This window comes from Mustela erminea, chromosome 4, assembly GCF_009829155.1.
Source record: "Mustela erminea isolate mMusErm1 chromosome 4, mMusErm1.Pri, whole genome shotgun sequence".
Taxonomy (NCBI): Eukaryota; Metazoa; Chordata; class Mammalia; order Carnivora; family Mustelidae; genus Mustela; species Mustela erminea.
The window spans coordinates 136,038,678-136,058,773 of record NC_045617.1 but is presented as its reverse complement, the minus strand read 5'-3'; the positions used below and the strand labels follow the sequence as shown (position 1 = coordinate 136,058,773).

General features: G+C 41.2%; 1 protein-coding gene across 4 annotated transcripts in view; it reads right to left on the bottom strand.

Moving 5' to 3' along the window:
• Nucleotides 1–20,096, bottom strand: part of HIVEP1 (HIVEP zinc finger 1) — a 146,637-nt gene that overhangs the window by 19,557 nt on the left and 106,984 nt on the right. For 3 of the 4 annotated variants that reach the window (XM_032341112.1, XM_032341113.1, XM_032341114.1), the window contains exons 5-7: nucleotides 17,979–18,112; nucleotides 17,084–17,259; nucleotides 12,471–12,572 (exon numbers count right to left, since the gene is read on the bottom strand). In XM_032341112.1, coding sequence (XP_032197003.1) covers nucleotides 12,471–12,572; nucleotides 17,084–17,259; nucleotides 17,979–18,112 — 412 coding nt within the window. The remainder of the gene's footprint in view (nucleotides 1–12,470; nucleotides 12,573–17,083; nucleotides 17,260–17,978; nucleotides 18,113–20,096) is intronic. The other variant, XM_032341115.1, reaches the window with a different exon arrangement.

Sequence of the window (20,096 nt, the reverse complement as noted above, 5' to 3'; positions counted from 1 at the left end):
AAATCTGTGGGACACAACAAAGGCAGTCCTGAGAGGAAAATATATAGCGGTAAAAGCCTTTCTCAAGAAACAAGAAAGGTCTCAGGTACACAACCTAACCCTACACTTAAAGGAGCTGGAGAAAGAACAAGAAAGAAACCCTAAGCCCAGCAGGAGAAGAGAAATCATAAAGATCAGAGCAGAAATCAATGAAATAGAAACCAAAAAAACAATAGAACAAATCAACGAAACTAGGAGCTGGTTCTTTGAAAGAATTAATAAAATTGATAAACCCCTGGCCCGACTTATCAAAAAGAAAAGAGAAAGGACCCAAATAAATAAAATCATGAATGAAAGAGGAGAGATCACAACTAACACCAAAGAAATACAAACTATTATAAGAACATACTATGAGCAACTCTACGCCAATAAATTTGACAATCTGGAAGAAATGGATGCATTCCTAGAAACATATAAACTACCACAACTGAACCAGGAAGAAATAGAAAGCCTGAACAGACCCATAACCAATAAGGAGATTGAAACAGTCATTAAAAATCTCCAAACAAACAAAAGCCCAGGGCCAGACGGCTTCCCGGGGGAATTCTACCAAACATTTAAAGAAGAACTAATTCCTATTCTCCTGAAACTGTTCCAAAAAATAGAAATGGAAGGAAAACTTCCAAACTCATTTTATGAGGCCAGCATCACCTTGATCCTAAAACCAGACAAGGATCCCACCAAAAAAGAGAGCTATAGACCGATATCCTTGATGAACACAGATGCGAAAATACTCAACAAAATACTAGCCAATAGGATTCAACAGTACATTAAAAAGATTATTCACCACGACCAAGTGGGATTTATTCCAGGGCTGCAAGGTTGGTTCAACATCCGCAAATCAGTCAATGTGATACAACACATCAATAAAAGAAAGAACAAGAACCATATGATACTCTCAATAGATGCTGAAAAAGCATTTGATAAAGTACAGCATCCCTTCCTGATCAAAACTCTTCAAAGTGTAGGGATAGAGGGCACATACCTCAATATCATCAAAGCCATCTATGAAAAACCCACCGCAAATATCATTCTCAATGGAGAAAACCTGAAAGCTTTTCCGCTAAGGTCAGGAACACGGCAGGGATGTCCATTATCACCACTGCTATTCAACATAGTACTAGAGGTCCTAGCCTCAGCAATCAGACAACAAAAGGAAATTAAAGGCATCCAAATCGGCAAAGAAGAAGTCAAATTATCACTCTTCGCAGATGATATGATACTATATGTGGAAAACCCAAAAGACTCCACTCCAAAACTGCTAGAACTTATACAGGAATTCAGTAAAGTGTCAGGATATAAAATCAATGCACAGAAATCAGTTGCATTTCTCTACACCAACAGCAAGACAGAAGAAAGAGAAATTAAGGAGTCAATCCCGTTTACAATTGCACCCAAAACCATAAGATACCTAGGAATAAACCTAACCAAAGAGACACAGAATCTATACTCAGAAAACTATAAAGTACTCATGAAAGAAATTGAGGAAGACACAAAGAAATGGAAAAATGTTCCATGCTCCTGGATTGGAAGAATAAATATTGTGAAAATGTCTATGCTACCTAAAGCAATCTACACATTTAATGCAATTCCTATCAAAGTACCATCCATCTTTTTCAAAGAAATGGAACAAATAATGCTAAAATTTATATGGAACCAGAAAAGACCTCGAATAGCCAAAGGGATGTTGAAAAAGAAAGCCAACGTTGGTGGCATCACAATTCCGGACTTCAAGCTCTATTACAAAGCTGTCGTCATCAAGACAGCATGGTACTGGCACAAAAACAGACACATAGATCAATGGAACAGAATAGAGAGCCCAGAAATAGACCCTCAACACTATGGTCAACTAATCTTCGACAAAGCAGGAAAGAATGTCCAATGGCAAAAAGACAGCCTCTTCAATAAATGGTGCTGGGAAAATTGGACAGCCACATGCAGAAAAATGAAATTGGACCATTTCCTTACACCACACACAAAAATAGACTCAAAATGGATGAAAGACCTCAATGTGCGAAAGGAATCCATCAAAATCCTTGAGGAGAACACGGGCAGCAACCTCTTTGACCTCAACCGCAGCAACATCTTCCTAGGAACAACGCAAAAGGCAAGGGAAGCAAGGGCAAAAATGAACTATTGGGATTTCATCAAGATCAAAAGCTTTTGCACAGCAAAGGAAACAGTTAACAAAATCAAAAGACAACTGACAGAATGGGAGAAGATATTTGCAAACGACATATCAGATAAAGGACTAGTGTCCAGAATCTATAAAGAACTTAGCAAACTCAACACCCAAAGAACAAATAATCCAATCAAGAAATGGGCAGAGGACATGAACAGACATTTCTGCAAAGAAGACATCCAGATGGCCAACAGACACATGAAAAAGTGCTCCATATCACTCGGCATCAGGGAAATACAAATCAAAACCACAATGAGATATCACCTCACACCAGTCAGAATGGCTAAAATAAACAAGTCAGGAAATGACAGATGCTGGCGAGGATGCGGAGAAAGGGGAACCCTCCTACACTGTTGGTGGGAATGCAAGCTGGTGCAGCCACTCTGGAAAACAGCATGGAGGTTCCTCAAAATGTTGAAAATAGAACTGCCCTATGACCCAGCAATTGCACTATTGGGTATTTACCCTAAGGATACAAACGTAGTGATCCAAAGGGGCACATGCACCCGAATGTTTATAGCAACAATGTCCACAATAGCCAAACTATGGAAAGAACCTAGATGTCCATCAACAGATGAATGGATCAAGAAGATGTGGTATATATACACAATGGAATACTATGCAGCCATCAAAAGAAATGAAATCTTGCCATTTGCGACAACATGGATGGAACTAGAGCGTATCATGCTTAGCGAAATAAGTCAAGCAGAGAAAGACAACTATCATATGATCTCCCTGATATGAGGAAGTGGTGATGCAACATGGGGGCTTAAGTGGGTAGGAGAAGAATCAATGAAACAAGATGGGATTGGGAGGGAGACAAACCATAAGTGACTTTTAATCTCACAAAACAAACTGAGGGTTGCTGGGGGGAGGGGGTTTGGGAGAAGGGGGTGGGATTATGGACATTGGGGAGGGTATGTGCTTTGGTGAGTGCTGTGAAGTGTGTAAACCTGGTGATTCACAGACCTGTACCCCTGGGGATAGAGTATTACGCCTCCATCAGAAAGGATGAATACCCAACTTTTGTAGCATCATGGACGGGACTGGAAGAGATTATGCTGAGTGAAATAAGTCAAGCAGAGAGAGTCAACTATCATATGGTTTCACTTATTTGTGGAGCATAACAAATAGCATGGAGGACATGGGGACTTAGAGTGGAGAAGGGAGTTGGGGGAAATTGGAAGGGGAGGTGAACCATGAGAGACTATGGACTCTGAAAAACAATCTGAGGGTTTTGAAGGGACGGGGGGTGGGAGGTTGGGGTACCAGGTGGTGGGTATTATAGAGGGCACGGATTGCATGGAGCACGGGGTGTGGTGCAAAAATAATGAATACTGTTATGCTGGAAATAAAAATAAATAAAATAAAAAAAAAAAAAAAAAAAAAAAAAAAATGATACAGGTTTTAAATCCTGCGGTCTGACATCAAGCTCTTCCACACATTACCCTAGACTTAAACCCCAGCAAGATCAGGTCCGCAGCTGCACTTGGCTACACTGGATAGTCCTCCCCGTTGGGCAGCCGAGGGCACGTATTAACATTCCTAGCACTGCAGTCCGGCATTCTGTTGACAAAAACATTCTTTGGATCAAGGCACGAAAAGCAAATAGCTGGCAGCACGGTTTTTGACACAAAAGGTGAAAACGCGAAAGTACTCACTACTACCCCAAAAGCACAGGGATGAAATTCCAGAGACTGTGCTATTTTGCATGGCCCAGACGACGACGAGCACCACGGGCGGGCTGGCTGGAGGGATGAGACTTCGTGAGCACAAACGACTATAATTACAGCTCGAGTTGCTGGTTTTAAACTAAATGGGAACTTCTCTCAAATGCCAAGTGTCCACATTTTAATGGTTGGCTTAGAGAAACTTATAATTCCTCCTGCTTCATTCAAAGTAAATGGTTCCTCGCATCTGTAAATCGACTCCACTTGGAAATTAGCACAAGAATTCATGCACTGAAGGATAAAATGGGAAGCTACGCAGCCTGTGGTTGCTAAGGGTAGTAAGGAATTCTAAAAAATCGAGGTTCTTGGGTCCTTCATCACACCATGTTCACAGTGAGCTTTAATGAGTTGTCTTTAGCAACCGGGGACCTGCACGTGACTCTGGTGAAGGACATTCTGAATGTTATGTTGGTTGGCAGAGTAGGGAATGGGTTTAAGATAATTTGGAAAAAAAAAAAAAAAAAAAAAAAAGACTTAAGATAAATGCCAGGAAAATAAATTCTGAAGTTAAGAAGAAACAAACCCACAGTAAAACTTTGGGGAAAATAGACAAAATGAGGCAGACATAAAGGAATAACTAAATAAACATACAGCATTAAGAGGCCTTGGACTTTGGCCAGAAAGCCATAAGCTGGCCAAGACATTACCAAATGCTAATAATATTTAAGAAATAAATATTCTGGGGGCGCCTGGGTGGCTCAGTCAGTTAAGCATCCAACTCTTGATTTTATCTCAGGTCATGATCTCAGGGTCATGAGATCGAATCCCATGTCCGGCTCTGTGTGGAGCATGGAGCCTGCTTAAGATTCTCTCTCTCCCTCTACACCCCCGCCCCACCCCCTTCACACATTCAATCTCTAAAAAAAACACAGACACAGACACAGACACACACACACACACACAATTTTGGTGAGATACTTTGTAGTAACACTGTCTGGCCTTTCATGAGCGTTTAATAAATTTTGTTGTATGAAAGAAAGCTCAGAGATGGTATTTCTTGATGATATATCTTGGTGTGCTACAGAGAAAATAAATTAAATGACCAAACTGCCCAATTTTCCCTTTAAACCTATAAGCACTACCCTTGGTATAGGTTTTCTGGGTCCTATTCTACAAACTCTAGCATTTAGTATCAGGTCTCCCAAACAAAACCATTGTGGGTTATTTGTTTTTCTTTTAAAAAGATCTACCCTGTTTCTTGGATGTCCAAGGTGATCAAGATTTAATATATGCAGAAGGTCGTGCATGTCATGTTGGCACTGACCATCTCAGCGCACGTCACATTCATTAATGTGTGCCGAATCTAATTCTCTCTCTTTTTTTTCCCTTAAAGATCTTATTTATTTATGTGAAAGAAAGCAAGAGACAGCAAATGAGTGGGGCGGGGGCTGGGGGTGTGCTGCAGGCAGAGGGAGAGGGAGAAGCAGGCTTCCCACTGAGCAGGGAGCTTGACTTGTGGCTTGATCCCAGGTCCTGGGGATCATGCCTGGAGTCAGCTTAACTGACTGACCACACAGGTGGGCCCCTAGTCGTCCTCCCTGAGGTACCATAGGAAACCACTACCGGCACAGCCACCACACGGTTAGACTAGGAAATGTAGCGTGGCTATCAAAATTGTGTAGGAATTTAAATCAGTATCTGGAGAAGACAATGTCGTACATCGTCACACTGATCAAGCCCTGACATTCTGGAGGAATGGTTTCCCAAAAGACATGGAGCTTCTGAATCTGGCTACTTATTTTTCTTTATTCACTATATTTTTTAGTGGGTATCTATTATCTACCAGCATTGGTAGTGACAAATTTCAACTGCGTTTAGGCAAAGCAAGGTCACAAAGGACAGTCAGCTGGTGGACTTAGTTATTTCAGATTTTACTTTTCATAGGGTAGACCAGCTGTCCCCCCACCCCCACCCCAACAACTGCCATCATGTGGGCACAAAGGGCATTGGAAGAGCCATAGCAATGACTACCGTTTGAAATAAAGGGAAGAAAGCTAACTGTGAGGCATGCTATGGCACCTTCCTGCCAGCCCGACCTTCGACTTTTCCTCAATGTTTACTGCAGATGTGCAGGAACGGGATTCCAGTGCGGTTTCTGGCAGTACCCCGCATCAGGGCTTAATATCAGATTTACTCTAAATTACAAATTTGAGAAATGATACCAAGATCGCAGGGTGCCATGAAAGAATTTGCTAACCATTCACCATTAAAGAGAAGACTGCAAGTTCTGTGTGCAAAGATCCCACATCACACAACACAGTCTGACCCCTGCTTTTCATTTAGTGGGCAGGGGAGATGGAGAACACACTAGCAGGCTCGAGATGGGCAGAGGAGCCTATGCGGCATCTGATGTCTCCCAAGGAACCATGGTCATGTGTCTGATCCCTACACGGGGGAGACTCTGTGATCAGGAGACAGGGAACCTCAGTGGGCAAGGGGGGTGCATAGAGGCGGAGGTGGCGCAGATCACCCAACACTGACCAGCCTCAGACCCCGGAGCTTCAGTCTACCCGGAAGTGTACATTTCGAAATTGAGAACTGCAATACTTGAAAACCATTGATTCTCCTGCCTAACTTTTTAAAAGTCAGCCACTTCGTCTCCGACATGTTCCCCTGGGAAAGGAAACTGACAGTAAAGTGAAACACTTTGTGACAAGCTGCTATATTTTATCACATCCTTTATGGAGACCATGAGAGCAGGATTTTAAAATACACACAAAAATTAAAGCAGGAACAAATCAAGCCTTTACCTTTTACGATCGTCTATTCTATGGGGAGAACAGAAATTAATTCCAGGGGCAACAGTGCTCCCTAATTTAATAAATGAAGAGCAAGTTTTCTAAATTAGTCATTACACATTTCTATGTATACATACAACGGGATGCCACAAGGGAAAACCCGTACCAGACTTCCCACCCAAACTTGGGTGGGAATGAGGCATGTAGAAGCACTGAGGTGCTCTCTTTATACAAACAGCCTTCCAGAAAGAGGCGTTTGCTCCATGGAATTATTTTTTATTGCTGTTGCTGAAAGGGACCATCCACTTAATGAACACATGCTTCTTTTAGGCATTGCAGCCTAATTTCCCACTACAAAATAAAGGCGCATCATCGGGGGAAAAGAGAAACAAAAACCAAAGAAAGCAAAACAAAAAAGCTCGGCAATGAAAATTTCAGAGTCATGGATTAAAAGCCCTATTATCTTCTTTCCTTGTTTCAAAAACATTTGAAAAAATAATCCGGATTGAAAGAAGGTGTCTATGCGCCTGAGGAGGCAATGGCTTTCAATGACTTTAGATGACATTAAAACAAAACAAAACAAAACAAAAACCTAAACTTTTTAAATCAAAGAAACACTTTCTGTATCATGGAATGTTTAAAAGAATAAAAATACTAGAAAAACATCATAACAAAGAAATAATGGGTTTCAAGCATCACAACCTCACGGAACTGGCACGAACTGTCACAGCAGAGGCTCTGGTTACATCTGAGGACAAACGAGTAGGTGGGCAGCTGGCACCACCGCTCCCTGGGCTTCCCCGGGCTAAAGCCCCCTTGCATGGTCTAACCTGTCCCGCGGCCCCTGTCAGGGGTGCACCCTGTCCAGCTCTCACATCCTGTCCCAGTTACATGCTTCGTAGCTGTTCCTTTCCCCGGTCCTTGGGGCTTCTGCCCAAGCAGCTCTCTCGGTCCAGCAGGTGGCCCTCCCTTACCCCTCCTCCTCACCAGTACTTTTTTAAATAAAGCGATGTACGGGTAAGTAAGTCCCTTCCCCTTCTTCGGGGGTACCTTAGTCATCTTTCTGCACCATCCAGGCCTCCCTGCTCCTGCCCCAGCCCCAGCTGAGGCTGGGCTCACTCCTGAGCGCTGGGGTGGCGGGGCGGGGGGGGGGGGGGGGGGGGGGCATGCACGTCACCTACAGCTGCTCCAGGCTGAATAAATACATAAAGAGATCAACCAGAGAAGCAACTTTTCTTCCCTGGAGCTACGGAAAAACAGGTCTTCGTCAATCTGGAGTGATCATCACTGAAGATGGGAAAACGAAGAGTCAGATGACCTCAATTACCCTCTCCCCTTCTGATCCCACAACCAGTAACAAATTAACGAACGCCGTCATCGCTTCAACAATACCTCTGTCTACCTTGGCCATATCATGTAAACTCTGTTTATAGGTAGAGGCGATAAACGGTATCTCATAGCTACTGTCTGATTTTAGTGAAGGGATTTCACAGAAAACTAACATGCCCAATTCTAAAAATAAGAAGGTTGAAGAACTTTCTGACAGATTGTAGGTCATTTTTTCCCCTAGTCCTTCATTAAATCAACAACTATTTACTACCTTATCACCTGCCAGCCACCACCCCGAGGAGCCGGAGATTGTGCAGCGAACAGAGAATCCTTGTCCTCACGTTCTATTTCCATAAAACACACACAAACACACAACACACCGGGTAGGGATACGTGCCGCAAGGACTATAAAGCAGGACAGAGAGGTGTGAGTACTGCTGGCAGTAAGAGCGCGAGGTGTGTTTGCCTGGGGGGCTCAGGAGGGCCTTGCTGACCTGGCAGCACTGGGCAGAGCACTGAAGGACACGACGAGTTAAGTCCAGCAGGAACTGGCAGAGGGCACTTGGAAGACAGGAACTGAGCACAAGGCCCGAGTGGGGGCCTGCAGGGCTGTTTAATGAAGAGCAGGGAGACGCGAGTGGGTGTGGCTGGGTGAGCAAGGGCGGAGGAGATGGAAGACGAGCTCGGGAGAGACGGTGTGGGGAAGGTAGTGGGCCGGAGGGCTCCCAGCGCACAGCCGACCAAGCACTCTGAAGGACAGGAGACCTTTGGAGGGTTTTCAGCAAAATAATGATGTAATTCAAAACACAACACAGCAAAAAAAACAACGCTTTGGTTGCTGTGCTGCAAGTCTGTCAAGGGGCTGGGGATGGACACAGAGCAGTCAGGGGTACTCCAAGCCACTGAGTGGAGGCAGTGGTGACTCTGACCAGGGTTGGGCGACAGCGGGGGTCAGATGTGGGGAAGATCCTGAACACACTTGGAAGGAAGTGGGAAAGGCACCAAGGACGGCTTCAAGACAAGCAGCTGGAAGGACGGGACAAGACACTAGGAGAAGTGCGCTTCTTGGAGGTAAGGGGTAAACGTCCAACTCAAGGCGCCCATGAGACTCGCCAATGGAGGTGGTGAGCAGATGGACAGATGCGCCAGTCCGGCGTGAATACTGCAATCAGCAGGAGACAGGTGGTATTTCCATCAGAAAATGGAACGAGATTACCTAGCGAGGAGTACAGACGGAACAGAAAGAGACCGACCACCACAGCCCTGGGGCGCCGCACGTAGAGGCCGTGTTCAGGCAGAAAAGAGAACCCTCTCCAGCCACGTAGCATCCTACTGCATGCAGGCTTCTGGGCTTTCTCCCCTAAAAACAAAGACATCTGAGGAACTGTTTGGCAAGATCCCGTCTCTGACTACTGCCGATTTAATGGAGAGGAGGAACCTCTTTTCAAAGAATCCTAAGACACCACTTTAGGACAGTAATCAAGAAAACACGACAGCAGGCTCTCATTCAGCCAACCAGGCAAAATTTAAAATCTTACAGTATAAGGTAGAGTCAAGGATGAGCAGAGACAGAAACTGTTCTAGAAAACCATTTAAAATTAGAAAGCAAAATTAATTTTCTAGGCATCTACGTACAAGGTGATACTGCTGATACAAATTCAAAACACAAACGAACCAACCACATACTATTCATGGATATATGAAAGCACATTAAATGAACTGAAAGGACAGTTAGTGTCTGGCTCTGGGAGGGAGAGTGACCGGCAAAGGTGACCTGATGCGTAATGATGTGCTTGACTGGTTTTTTTAAAAATACACTGTATTTATGAAAAAGACCTGAGACAAATATGAGAAGATACAATAATCAGGTCTGGTATGAATCCCTGAGGGCATGTAATAAAACTCTTCGTAATCATTCTGTATTTTAAAAAAAAAAAAAAACAAAATTTTTTTTTAGAAGCACAAAACAGAAGAATGAAAAGAAGTCCACTGTATAAAACAACAAATGTTTACTACTGTTACACGTACATTCCAAGCCCATAATAAAGCAAAAGTAGGGTATGCTGGCTGGCATATTCATAAAGAATTGTTAGGTCTCCAGTACGGTATAGCACTTGGCAAAATCCACCTAGATGCTACAATTTACTATTCAATTAAAACTGTGAAAAAACTGAGTATGCCATCCATAATTACAGTAATTAAAAAAATTTTAACCAAGAGAAAAATCAAGTAAAACTTCCCAGCTTTATCAAAAGATCCCATCTGAATAGGGAATCAGGCTATCAAGTTTGAGTTATCATCTAAAACCCACTTCAAGTGCTTCTGGAATGAGCGGAGAAATACAAACATGAGTGGACAGATATGTAAGTCCACCCATCAGCCAATCTAAACAATACAAGGTAATAAAGCAAACCACACTTAATTTTCCTATGCAAATTTTGGATATAAACACTACCTTCCTATAACTTTAGAGGACTCTAGAGATATTTTACTTAATTTTTGTAAGACATCTTCTTAAAGACATACTTCTTAAAGTAAAACATGTAAATGAGTGTATATTATAATACTACTTTTTACATTTGTGTTTCTCAGACATTAGTATTTCATATTTCTACTTTGTTCATTTTCTAGTCTGTGAGTAATAATAAAGTTGCTGAAACTCATATTCATTCTTCCTAGCTTTTTACTTCTGAATGGCTCTATATAATAGCAATATAGCAAATAATAATAAAGCAAATAAAATGTTTTTTTATTCACTTTATCATGGTAGTTAATTTACTGTGTGACTGGTAGGAGCAGAAAATAAACCAAATAAGCTGTATACATTAGAAGTGAATTATAAATAATTCTATTAAATGTGTAAGTGTCTTTAAACAAAGACACGACACAGAATTCAATTTCTGGCAATTCAAAAATCAGCTTTTAATAAGTATGTTCCTAGGACAGAAAAGTAACACATATGTTAATGTGATAGGCACTTTTAAATCCTGATATTGTCATCCCCAAAATGTATAGCCTAAAACACGTAAAAAGCTCCTTATTGTCCTAAATTTATTATGATGATCTTTTTCTTCTATCAAGAATGTATCAGTTTATTCCCAAAAAAGAGTTAAAGGCAATCCTTTCTGTGTACTCAAAATCCTGAATCATATTGGCTCTACCACTTAAGGTGTGAGTCACTTCCTTTGCGTATCCAGAAAAAAATTCAGGGTGATTCATTCAGTGTGTTACTGGTTGTCAGGTGGAATAAAACACGTTTGACTTTTTACCTATATTTTCAATGATATCCTGACCACTTTCTAATTGGAAATTTTCTAGATATCAGACTAATGCATATTAACTAAAACATAGCAAGCAAATAAAGGTTGAATTGAGGGCACATTTCAAAAAAAGTAGGACAACTTTTTAGGGAAAACTTCTCTCTCTTTGGTTGATAAATTCTTGGCTTAAAAAATAAAGTCTTAAGAGAGAATAATTCTACTCTCTAATGAGTCAGAACAGATGAACAGGTTTACGTTCCCTCAAAATTGGTTAAAGATGAACACTTCTATTTGTTGAGTGAACACCGTTAAGAAAACAACTGGTTAACTTCTTCAAAATAACAAACATCTTGGGGATGCAAACGAATGTTCTAGTCCACAAACATTTCCAGAGCAGCCACTTGGGGTGAGGCTGTGCACCACAGGCTGTGGGTGAAGCGGGCATCACTCCTTCACCAGCTCTGCTCAGGACATGCTTCAAAATCTTGGTGAGGAGGTGAGGTAAGCGGTTGTAGATTAACCCCAAACTAAGGCAGAAAGAGACTCAATGCTTCCAGAGAGCAAACATTAAACTGCTACAGGAGCTGAGAGCAGGGAGAAGTGGCTTCCCACAGTGCGCGAAGGGAAAATCAGAGAAGGCTTCGTGGCAGCAGTGGGTTTGAGCTAGATATCAAAGGAGAGGAAGAGTTTTGTACAGTGAACACTGGGAGCCATGTCTGCATGGGGACTGAGGGCGGTGGGGGGGGGGGTTAGGGGAAGGTTGGAAAGGGAGAGAGCCAGATCAATGCCACGTAGGCAGGAAATTTAAGCATGAGGATAGGTGAAAGAAAGAAATGAGAAACAAGGCTGGAGAAGGAGGAGGACGCAGACCGTAACGGACTTTGAAGATGTGTGGTCTGGCGGCTGGCAGTTCACTTGGGAGGCAAAGGGAAGCCAATGGAAGACTAGCAGTAGAGCAGGAGCGTGAGCAGACACATGCTTCGGGAAGATGGACGTCTGGGGGGCTGGATGCATGGGAAGGAGGACAAACTACAGACGGGAACATTGATTAGGAGTCTAATGTATCGTGTAAATAAGCAGCAACGACAGGAAGAACTAGGAAGTATCAGTGCGAATGGAAAGAAGCGTATGGATGCAAAAAAACCAGCACACTGTAAATAGCATTTATGAAAAATATGGAATAAAGCCTTACCTGATTCTTCTGTATCTTGTTCATCTATTAAACCTACTGAGACGCCTAAATCCACACATTTCTTGCTATGTGTCTTGGACTTCATGTGTTTTGTCAGATTTCCTTAAGGGAAAAGAATGTTTACTAAGCTTATGTAGTATTATTTTGCTCTCACATTTGTCAACACTGGCAAATTTCATTCCTATTTCAAGTGAAAGCACAGACTGTGGTTATACAATTCTAAGACTAAAATTTGGACAAACAAAAGAATTGATATCTATATGTTGTAATAACCTTGCTATTCATGGCTTTTCTTTTTCAAATCTGCCTCCGCTACCCGGATGAGGTCTACTTTTGCCTTTGTTTCTATTCTGTAGTCCTCATTTATTTCTGAGAACATTTTACTTTTAAAGTCCCCTTGGACTGCACTAAGATCTGTGGTTCCTGTAGTCCGAAACCTCCCCCACTGTGTCTGCTGGATCTCCCCCATGGTACCTTGTTTCCCTGCATACTTTGTAGTTGTTATTGAAAGCCCATCTTCAGCAAGACTGTTTCCCATGGAGTCTTAAGGACCCTGGGTTGTACGAACATCTCTATGGATCAGTTTTCCAACTGCTTCTACTTGGGACTTAAGGTTTCAGACCACTAATTCTAGACTAACTATCTATCTATGAATGACATGGCAGAGGTCAGGGGTTTTGCTTTTTAAGAGGTATCTTTTCCTCACTTGATCCAAAGTCACTGGGCAGGAGGGCCAGGCTTATTTCAGAAGCCTCAGACTCCATTCCAGGATTGAGGTTAAAACCCCAGGGCTGGATAGCTGTGATATTCCCACAAATTCTTTTTTTTTTTTTTTTAATTTTGTTTGTTTATTTAATCATTGTTATTTTTTAAGTGTCTATTACTATTGGGGCTAGCATGGAGTTTCTTTTTTCTTTCTGTTACCTGGGAATTTGTTTTTTTAAATTTCAAGCTTGACTATCTATTAAAAACTACATTTGGTTGTTATGTCAAACAGAATTTCTGTTCACTGGAAGCTGAGAAAGAATTTCCTGCATTAATTTCCCTTCACCATACTGACTAGAAGTCTCTCAACAGTATCTCTAAAGAGGTATTTTCTTTGGCAGCTAAGTATTACCAGGTTAACTGGGAACCCCTGGGGACATTTGTCTCACGTGATCATGAATGGGGGGGGGGGAGCTCAGGTTCTCTTCTGGACACCAAGCAGCTTGAGTGGAGAACGCCACACACACACACACACACGCACACACACATACGCACACACAACTGCCAACAAGGGAAAATCATCTCTTTTGAGAAAACAATCAAAATCTAAAGACTTAGTTTGGTTAGCAGGGGCAGACTAGTATTTCAGCATAAGCTTCCAGAAGAGTTAAGAATGTCTAAATCGTTGCTCCCAGCTCTGGGCTTGCAGTCACTGGAGGGCATGGGACACGGCTGTTATTTGTAGAACCTCAGGACCACTACAAGTGCCTTGTTCTGTGGAACTGGTCACACTTGTCCCAGCCAACTCTTGCACTAGACAGTACGCCGGACAGCATCCCAGAGCCTGGTGCTTTGGGGGCTCCAGTGTGAGAGGGTGCCTGGACCAGATGAGGTCTAAGACCCATCAAACCCTGACTTCTATAATTCTAGAGGTGACATCTGGCTTACATGGCCTGGCCATGCCAGATGCTTAATTTAAATACACAAAAAAATGAAGCAAATATGGCAAAATGTTAATGATTAGTAAAAAGTGGTTGGTAACTGGTATTCATGATACAGATCTTTACTTTTCTGTCTGCTTCAAAACTTTCATATTAAAAAGCTCAAAACAAATGGCTCAGCCATCTGAATAAGGCTGAAATTTCCAATTATAAGTCAAAGCACTTTCTAATATAATAACAATATCACAAGCCAAATTACGAGTTCTACTAATAGTCTCTTTTAAAGTGCTTTTTTTCCCTAAATGTACAACTATAGAACATTATTTGCTTCTTATAGAAATTAATGGATAATTATAACCAGGCAAATTTGGAAATATAAAGTTCTAATAAGCATATTTTCTCATAACTTGAGCTATTATTATTAACCTACTTCTTAAATAAGTTAAAATAAATAAACACTCTGCATTTTAACATGCAAAATATACATATTAAGATGCAAATATCCCTTAGCAATGCCATGAACTTTGTGCATTAACTTAACAAGTAAGTTTTTTAACAGATTTAATAAACATGACCCTAAATCCTCTGGAAAGCACGTGAGCTTCTGTTTCTGGGTTCTGACGGCTACATATAGAGTGTCTAGCTTTCTGTGTATAAATGACAGTAAATCTTGTAAAGATGCAAAGCTCACTGTATATTTTCTGCTGACTGACCTTTAAACAGGGAAACAAATTAATTAAAATTCTTCTGAATATGTCCTCATAAAATAAATTAAGAGGACAAATGATGAAGCAGAGATTTACACACATTGCCAGGGGAAGCATCACTCTCTCGCACTGCATATATCCTTCTCTGGGTGCCATTTCGCCCCCTCTGTGTGCCCATATTGATGTCGCACCATCATTACATCGCTCTTTCTGTGACCACCAGACACAGCCAGTGAGAAGTCGAGCTGCACTAACTAGGACAACAAGGTAAATCCAGGAGGGCAACATCTACAGCCTCATCTAAAAACAAGTCTCCTGTTACTTAGCTGCCTTTAAAGATACTGTGGGGTCTGTCTCACAGATAGTCCCAGGAGGCAAACTTCTACAAGAAAGCTGACCCATAAAATAAAGAACTGTCATGGTGGGAAGAGAAAAAGACTGAATTTCTAGCATTTTCTTCACCAGTCTCCTTAGCCAGATAGCTTTCTTCAAATGAGTATTTATTACATAATGCCAAAGAATTAGCTGACAACACAAAACATTTGAGGTAAAGTCAGAGAAGCAGCGCAGCAGAGGGGCGGAGGATGTGACCGCCGTGAAGACTGCAGGCTCACTCTTCAGGGGTCCTTGTGCTCTGTCAGCCTTTTAAGAAACGTTTATCTCAACCCTGACATGGTGCCCTGTTGAGTTATTTCACTAGGATTGCTCATTGGTAATTCAGAGTATTTGTCTTTGCCAGAAGTCTCTGGAGCCTGATCTGGCTTTCCACACCTAAGTGTTCCTCCCTCTCCTGCCCTTATTTTATGAATATAGTTTTTTGAATACCCTGATTCCTTTTCCTCCCTCTGTTGAGAAATACTCATTTCACCGTATACCTGGAGCCTCTTCTACTTAGTACTTGGCAATCTTTTATTAGTAACGCTGGCCTCTTTTTGGCCTCCTGGTCTCATACTGGAAAGTAACCAATGTTTCTTAATCACAGGATCAAAACCAGTGAAAGGGCAACAAATTGGGTTAAGAGATCAAAGCACTTTCTCTTATCACACCGGCACACAAGGCCAGGAGGAACATCCTGAAACCCACCCTCTACTTCCAGAAGGAGAATCCACATCACAGCTGAAGGACTACGACCGTGAACCTCCCAATTACTCATGTTGTCTTGAAACTCTTCAGGAACATTCCAAACTAGCTAAGAACAGTCCCGCTGCTGTTGCTTCCATCACTCTGGCCTCAGGTACTAGTGGCTGGTAAAGAGAGTGAATTCGAAGCTACTGATTAGCCGCTACCTATTATAACTCTCTTTAAACACTAAAAAACACTAGCCCAAAAAAGGAAATAAATTTTGCTGAAGAGCTGATCAAGTTTTAAAACAGGTGCATGTTCACTCAAAAGGGATAAAAAGAAGTTTCTGTTAAAAAAAAAAAAGAAAAAAGAAAAAAAATTTTGTTGTTGTTGTTGTTGTTTTTTACAGAGATTCCTAATTTTTAAAGGGTTGTATGGGATATTAAAGCCTCAAGTAATATATTTTTACATAATGATTCATGAGCAAGAGCCTAATGGAGAAAGCCAGCATTATTTCCTAAGTCGTGTACTCATTATATGTAGCGGGGAATCTGAGGAGGGCAAAATTACCTTAACTACAATAAGGACTTAAAATTTAAATAAAAACATATAAAGAATACAAAAAGAGTACTAAATATAATTTTAATGACTAGTTCAGAGTTCTATGCACATTAAATAGTGTAACAGCAATTTTGTGAAGCTGAAATTCAATAGAATTTGGGTATAAAACAAAAAGCATCATGGAAAAAAGAGAAATGGCTATTCATGTCTAAAATTAGATAATAAAACATGAACATAATCATTATACATTTACTACAGTTATTATTTAAAAATTTTCTTCAATCTTTTTGAGTTTACTGGTAATCATGAAAATTTCTTTCTCTTCTTCAGCCCCAAAGTATTTTTGAAATGTATTAGTCATCGTGTTATGCAACTCTAATTTGGGGAGTAAAACAAAAAAGGGCAGTTTCTCCTCTTAAAATGTCATATTTATTATATATGATGTAAAAGTGTATAATTAAAAAAAAACTTTAGGTCTAGAGACAGATAAACAAAGAAGTCTACCATGTTGACAAGACGTATTTATATTAGTCAATTTAAGCTACTGCATCCCTGGTCAAAGAGTAGGCAAAGTTGGGTCTCAGCTCTACTAACTCAATGCATATAAAAAGGACCATGAAGCAATGTCATCTCATACCTTTTGTCTTAAAGGAGAAGTTACAGTAAGTGCAGTGGTAGGGGCGGACATCCGTATGGGTCCGTATGTGTTTCTTTAACATACTAGGTTTCTTACAACGTATTCCACATTCTTCACATATGTACTTTCCTCTTCCCCTGCCTCGGACATATACATACTCTTCATTTGATTTATATCTAATTTAAAGAAAAAAAATAAATAGGGAGATTGGATACTATGTCTTTGAGAAAATAATGATGATTAGAATTCAACTTACAAAACACAGCAAGTCACAGTTTTTATGCTCAATCAATACAATTTTATGCACATATATGTAAGTAACAGAATATTCCAGGTTTTTGCATCAATACTTAATATGCTAATAAATAATTCTAATCAAGCAACCTTATTCAAATACTAGGTTTAATTTTAGCATAGCACTCCCTCCTCCTAAGCCACTGGTTCAAGAGTGTTCTTTATTATTAAATTCAATGACAACAACTCTACGTACTGAAATATTTCTTGGCTTCGCCACAACTACAATCAGCTTTTACAATGTGTTTTTCTCACTACCAAATACACAAAGGCATCAAATAGGCAGTGAATTCGTCTGACAACAGATTTCCCGAGGCACTCCTTATTGTAAATCGACGTGAAACCCAGAGTGTACTCTGAAAACAGTTCTTAGCTGCCTCCTAGGACCTATGATATTTCCTAAATATTCTCTTGATCAAAATGGAATTATTTAACATGACAATATAACATATATTTTGCCATGAAGATTCTGTTAATAAGCTAAGAAACCTTGCAACATTTATGTAAAATTGGCACTGGTAAGTCTTCATTCACATGAAAGCAAATGTACATTTAAAAAGTATGTTTAAATGTACATTTAAAAAGTAAAATTTGTACTTGCCCTCCATCAAATATTTTAATTCTTCTTGGTTCACTTTTGATTAAGGAATTTTCTTTATCTTGCTCACTGTTAATTTCAGAGGCATCTTTATTGCTGAATTCAACTACTGTGGACTTTTGATTACCTAATGCTCTCTGAAAGGGAAAAAAAAAAAAGAGAAACTAATTTAATAAAACTGAAAACACAAACATGCTAGTGTTTCACTCGGAAATTAGAACATGGCACCGAACCGTACACGCAGTTAACTTACTGGGATGCGTTTTGAGGAAGTAACATGTTTAGAGGACATTTGCTTTCTCCCCTCCCTCAGCTTTAGTCTCTCTGTTGGCCCCCCAGCAACCTGATGGCCGTAACCTGTTTGAACAACCCGCCACAATCCACTGACCAACCGCTCACACTACTCTTTACTCCTCAAAGAGCTTTACTCTTTGGAGATGGGAAAGAGCCTGTTCCCCATTTTGCTATAATCCTGTCTCATACTCCTGAGAGACAGGATTATATCCCCTTCACCGGAAGGCACTGTAACTGTGCATTCTGTCAAGCAGGGGTCCCATTTCCCAAGAATCTCCCCTTTCCCTATTATTTTAAACCATAATTACGTTTCCTCTCTGTGTCTTCTTAAAATTTCGGGAATGCTGATAACTGTGAGAGACAGCCAGGTCAGAAGTCAGGCTGTGGCCTGATAATAATTACGTCTCTAGAAAAAGGTAATAGACGTCAAAATGATAAATTGTATGTGCATTTTCTGTGGAAACTTTACAGCGACAGCACCTTAGGATTTCACTAGTGTCCCGTTCTCAGCCCCTGTCCTTCTCACACACCCTGTGCAGCAGGCAGCACAGGGGTTATACCCAGGGAAGAAAGGCACTCTTAGGGTAAAGTCACTTGCCCAAGGTCAAGCTCAACAGCCAAGGCTCAAACACCCATCCTTTGGCCAAATCCAACATGAGGTGAGACTTTTCTGATCAAGGGCCCTTTTTTCAAACCACATCCCCAAGTAGACAGCTCTGTGCTGAGCTGACTTATTGCCAGCAAGTGAAGAGAGAGTGTGCACCCAGTCAGAGGGCCCGCGTAGCCTCAGAAGGAGCACCCCGGGGAGCCCCTGCCCTCTCAAGGCCAGGAGTAAAACAAAGCTGTTGGCCCAGGTCAGGAAGGTAGTGCGAGGAGGTCAAGATGCTGACCCTGACAGGCAAAAATGCATCGGGCTCTTCTTTTCCTGACAAACACATCGGGTTTCCCCACAATTTAGAATGCACACACATACCTTTCCTTGACTTTATACTGTTAACACTTATTCTACTTTTCACCTTCTTTTCAACACCTAATTCCCATTTGTCTTTTGCTCACTTTCTTATTATCAAATCTGGCTTCTAGTCACCAATTGCCAATGAGCTAGACACCCCCAAATCCTTATCCCGTCGTTGGTCTTTATACACTTGACCACCTGTGCTGTTTAGTTTATGTTGCTGATACCTTGTTTCTCTTAGAAACACCTGTCCTTCAAGACCTGTCCCTTCCTGTCCTTTCTGAATCGTAACATCTAGGTTGGGAATGAGTCAACCCAGCACCCAGTCCTCCACAACCGCCTGCCTTTACAACCCAAGTCGCCAGCAATATTAGAACCTCTGAGCCCAGGAACCATGTTCGTCTTCATCTTTATGTGACTTTTATTTGACCTCTCTGAGTAATTTTCCTTGAAATTTCCTCCTTGATCTATGTGATTCCACTTTCTTCTAGTCCTCCTCTTTCTTCTATGAACAACCTCTTTCAGTTTCCTGCGTGTTCAACCCTTTAAGTAGTAAAGATCCTGGATCCATCCTGAGCTGTTTCTTCCTTCTGCCTTCTCTGAGCAAGCTCATGAATTACACCAACACACCAAGGAATTCCAACACCGTCCACTGGGAGTCCTTGCCTAGCTCCAAACCTAGATAGACATTTCCAGAGGCATTTCTACCACAGCACTTGGGACTGAGGAGAGTCACTTCATATAGGCATAGTAACATTCATGAAGCTCTGTTTAAATTCTTATCATCAGGTCTCATCTTCCAAGATTATGGTTTCATTGGTCTAAAGTCTGGGTAACGAAAAATTAAGTTCTGAATGGTTTGGATGCACCTT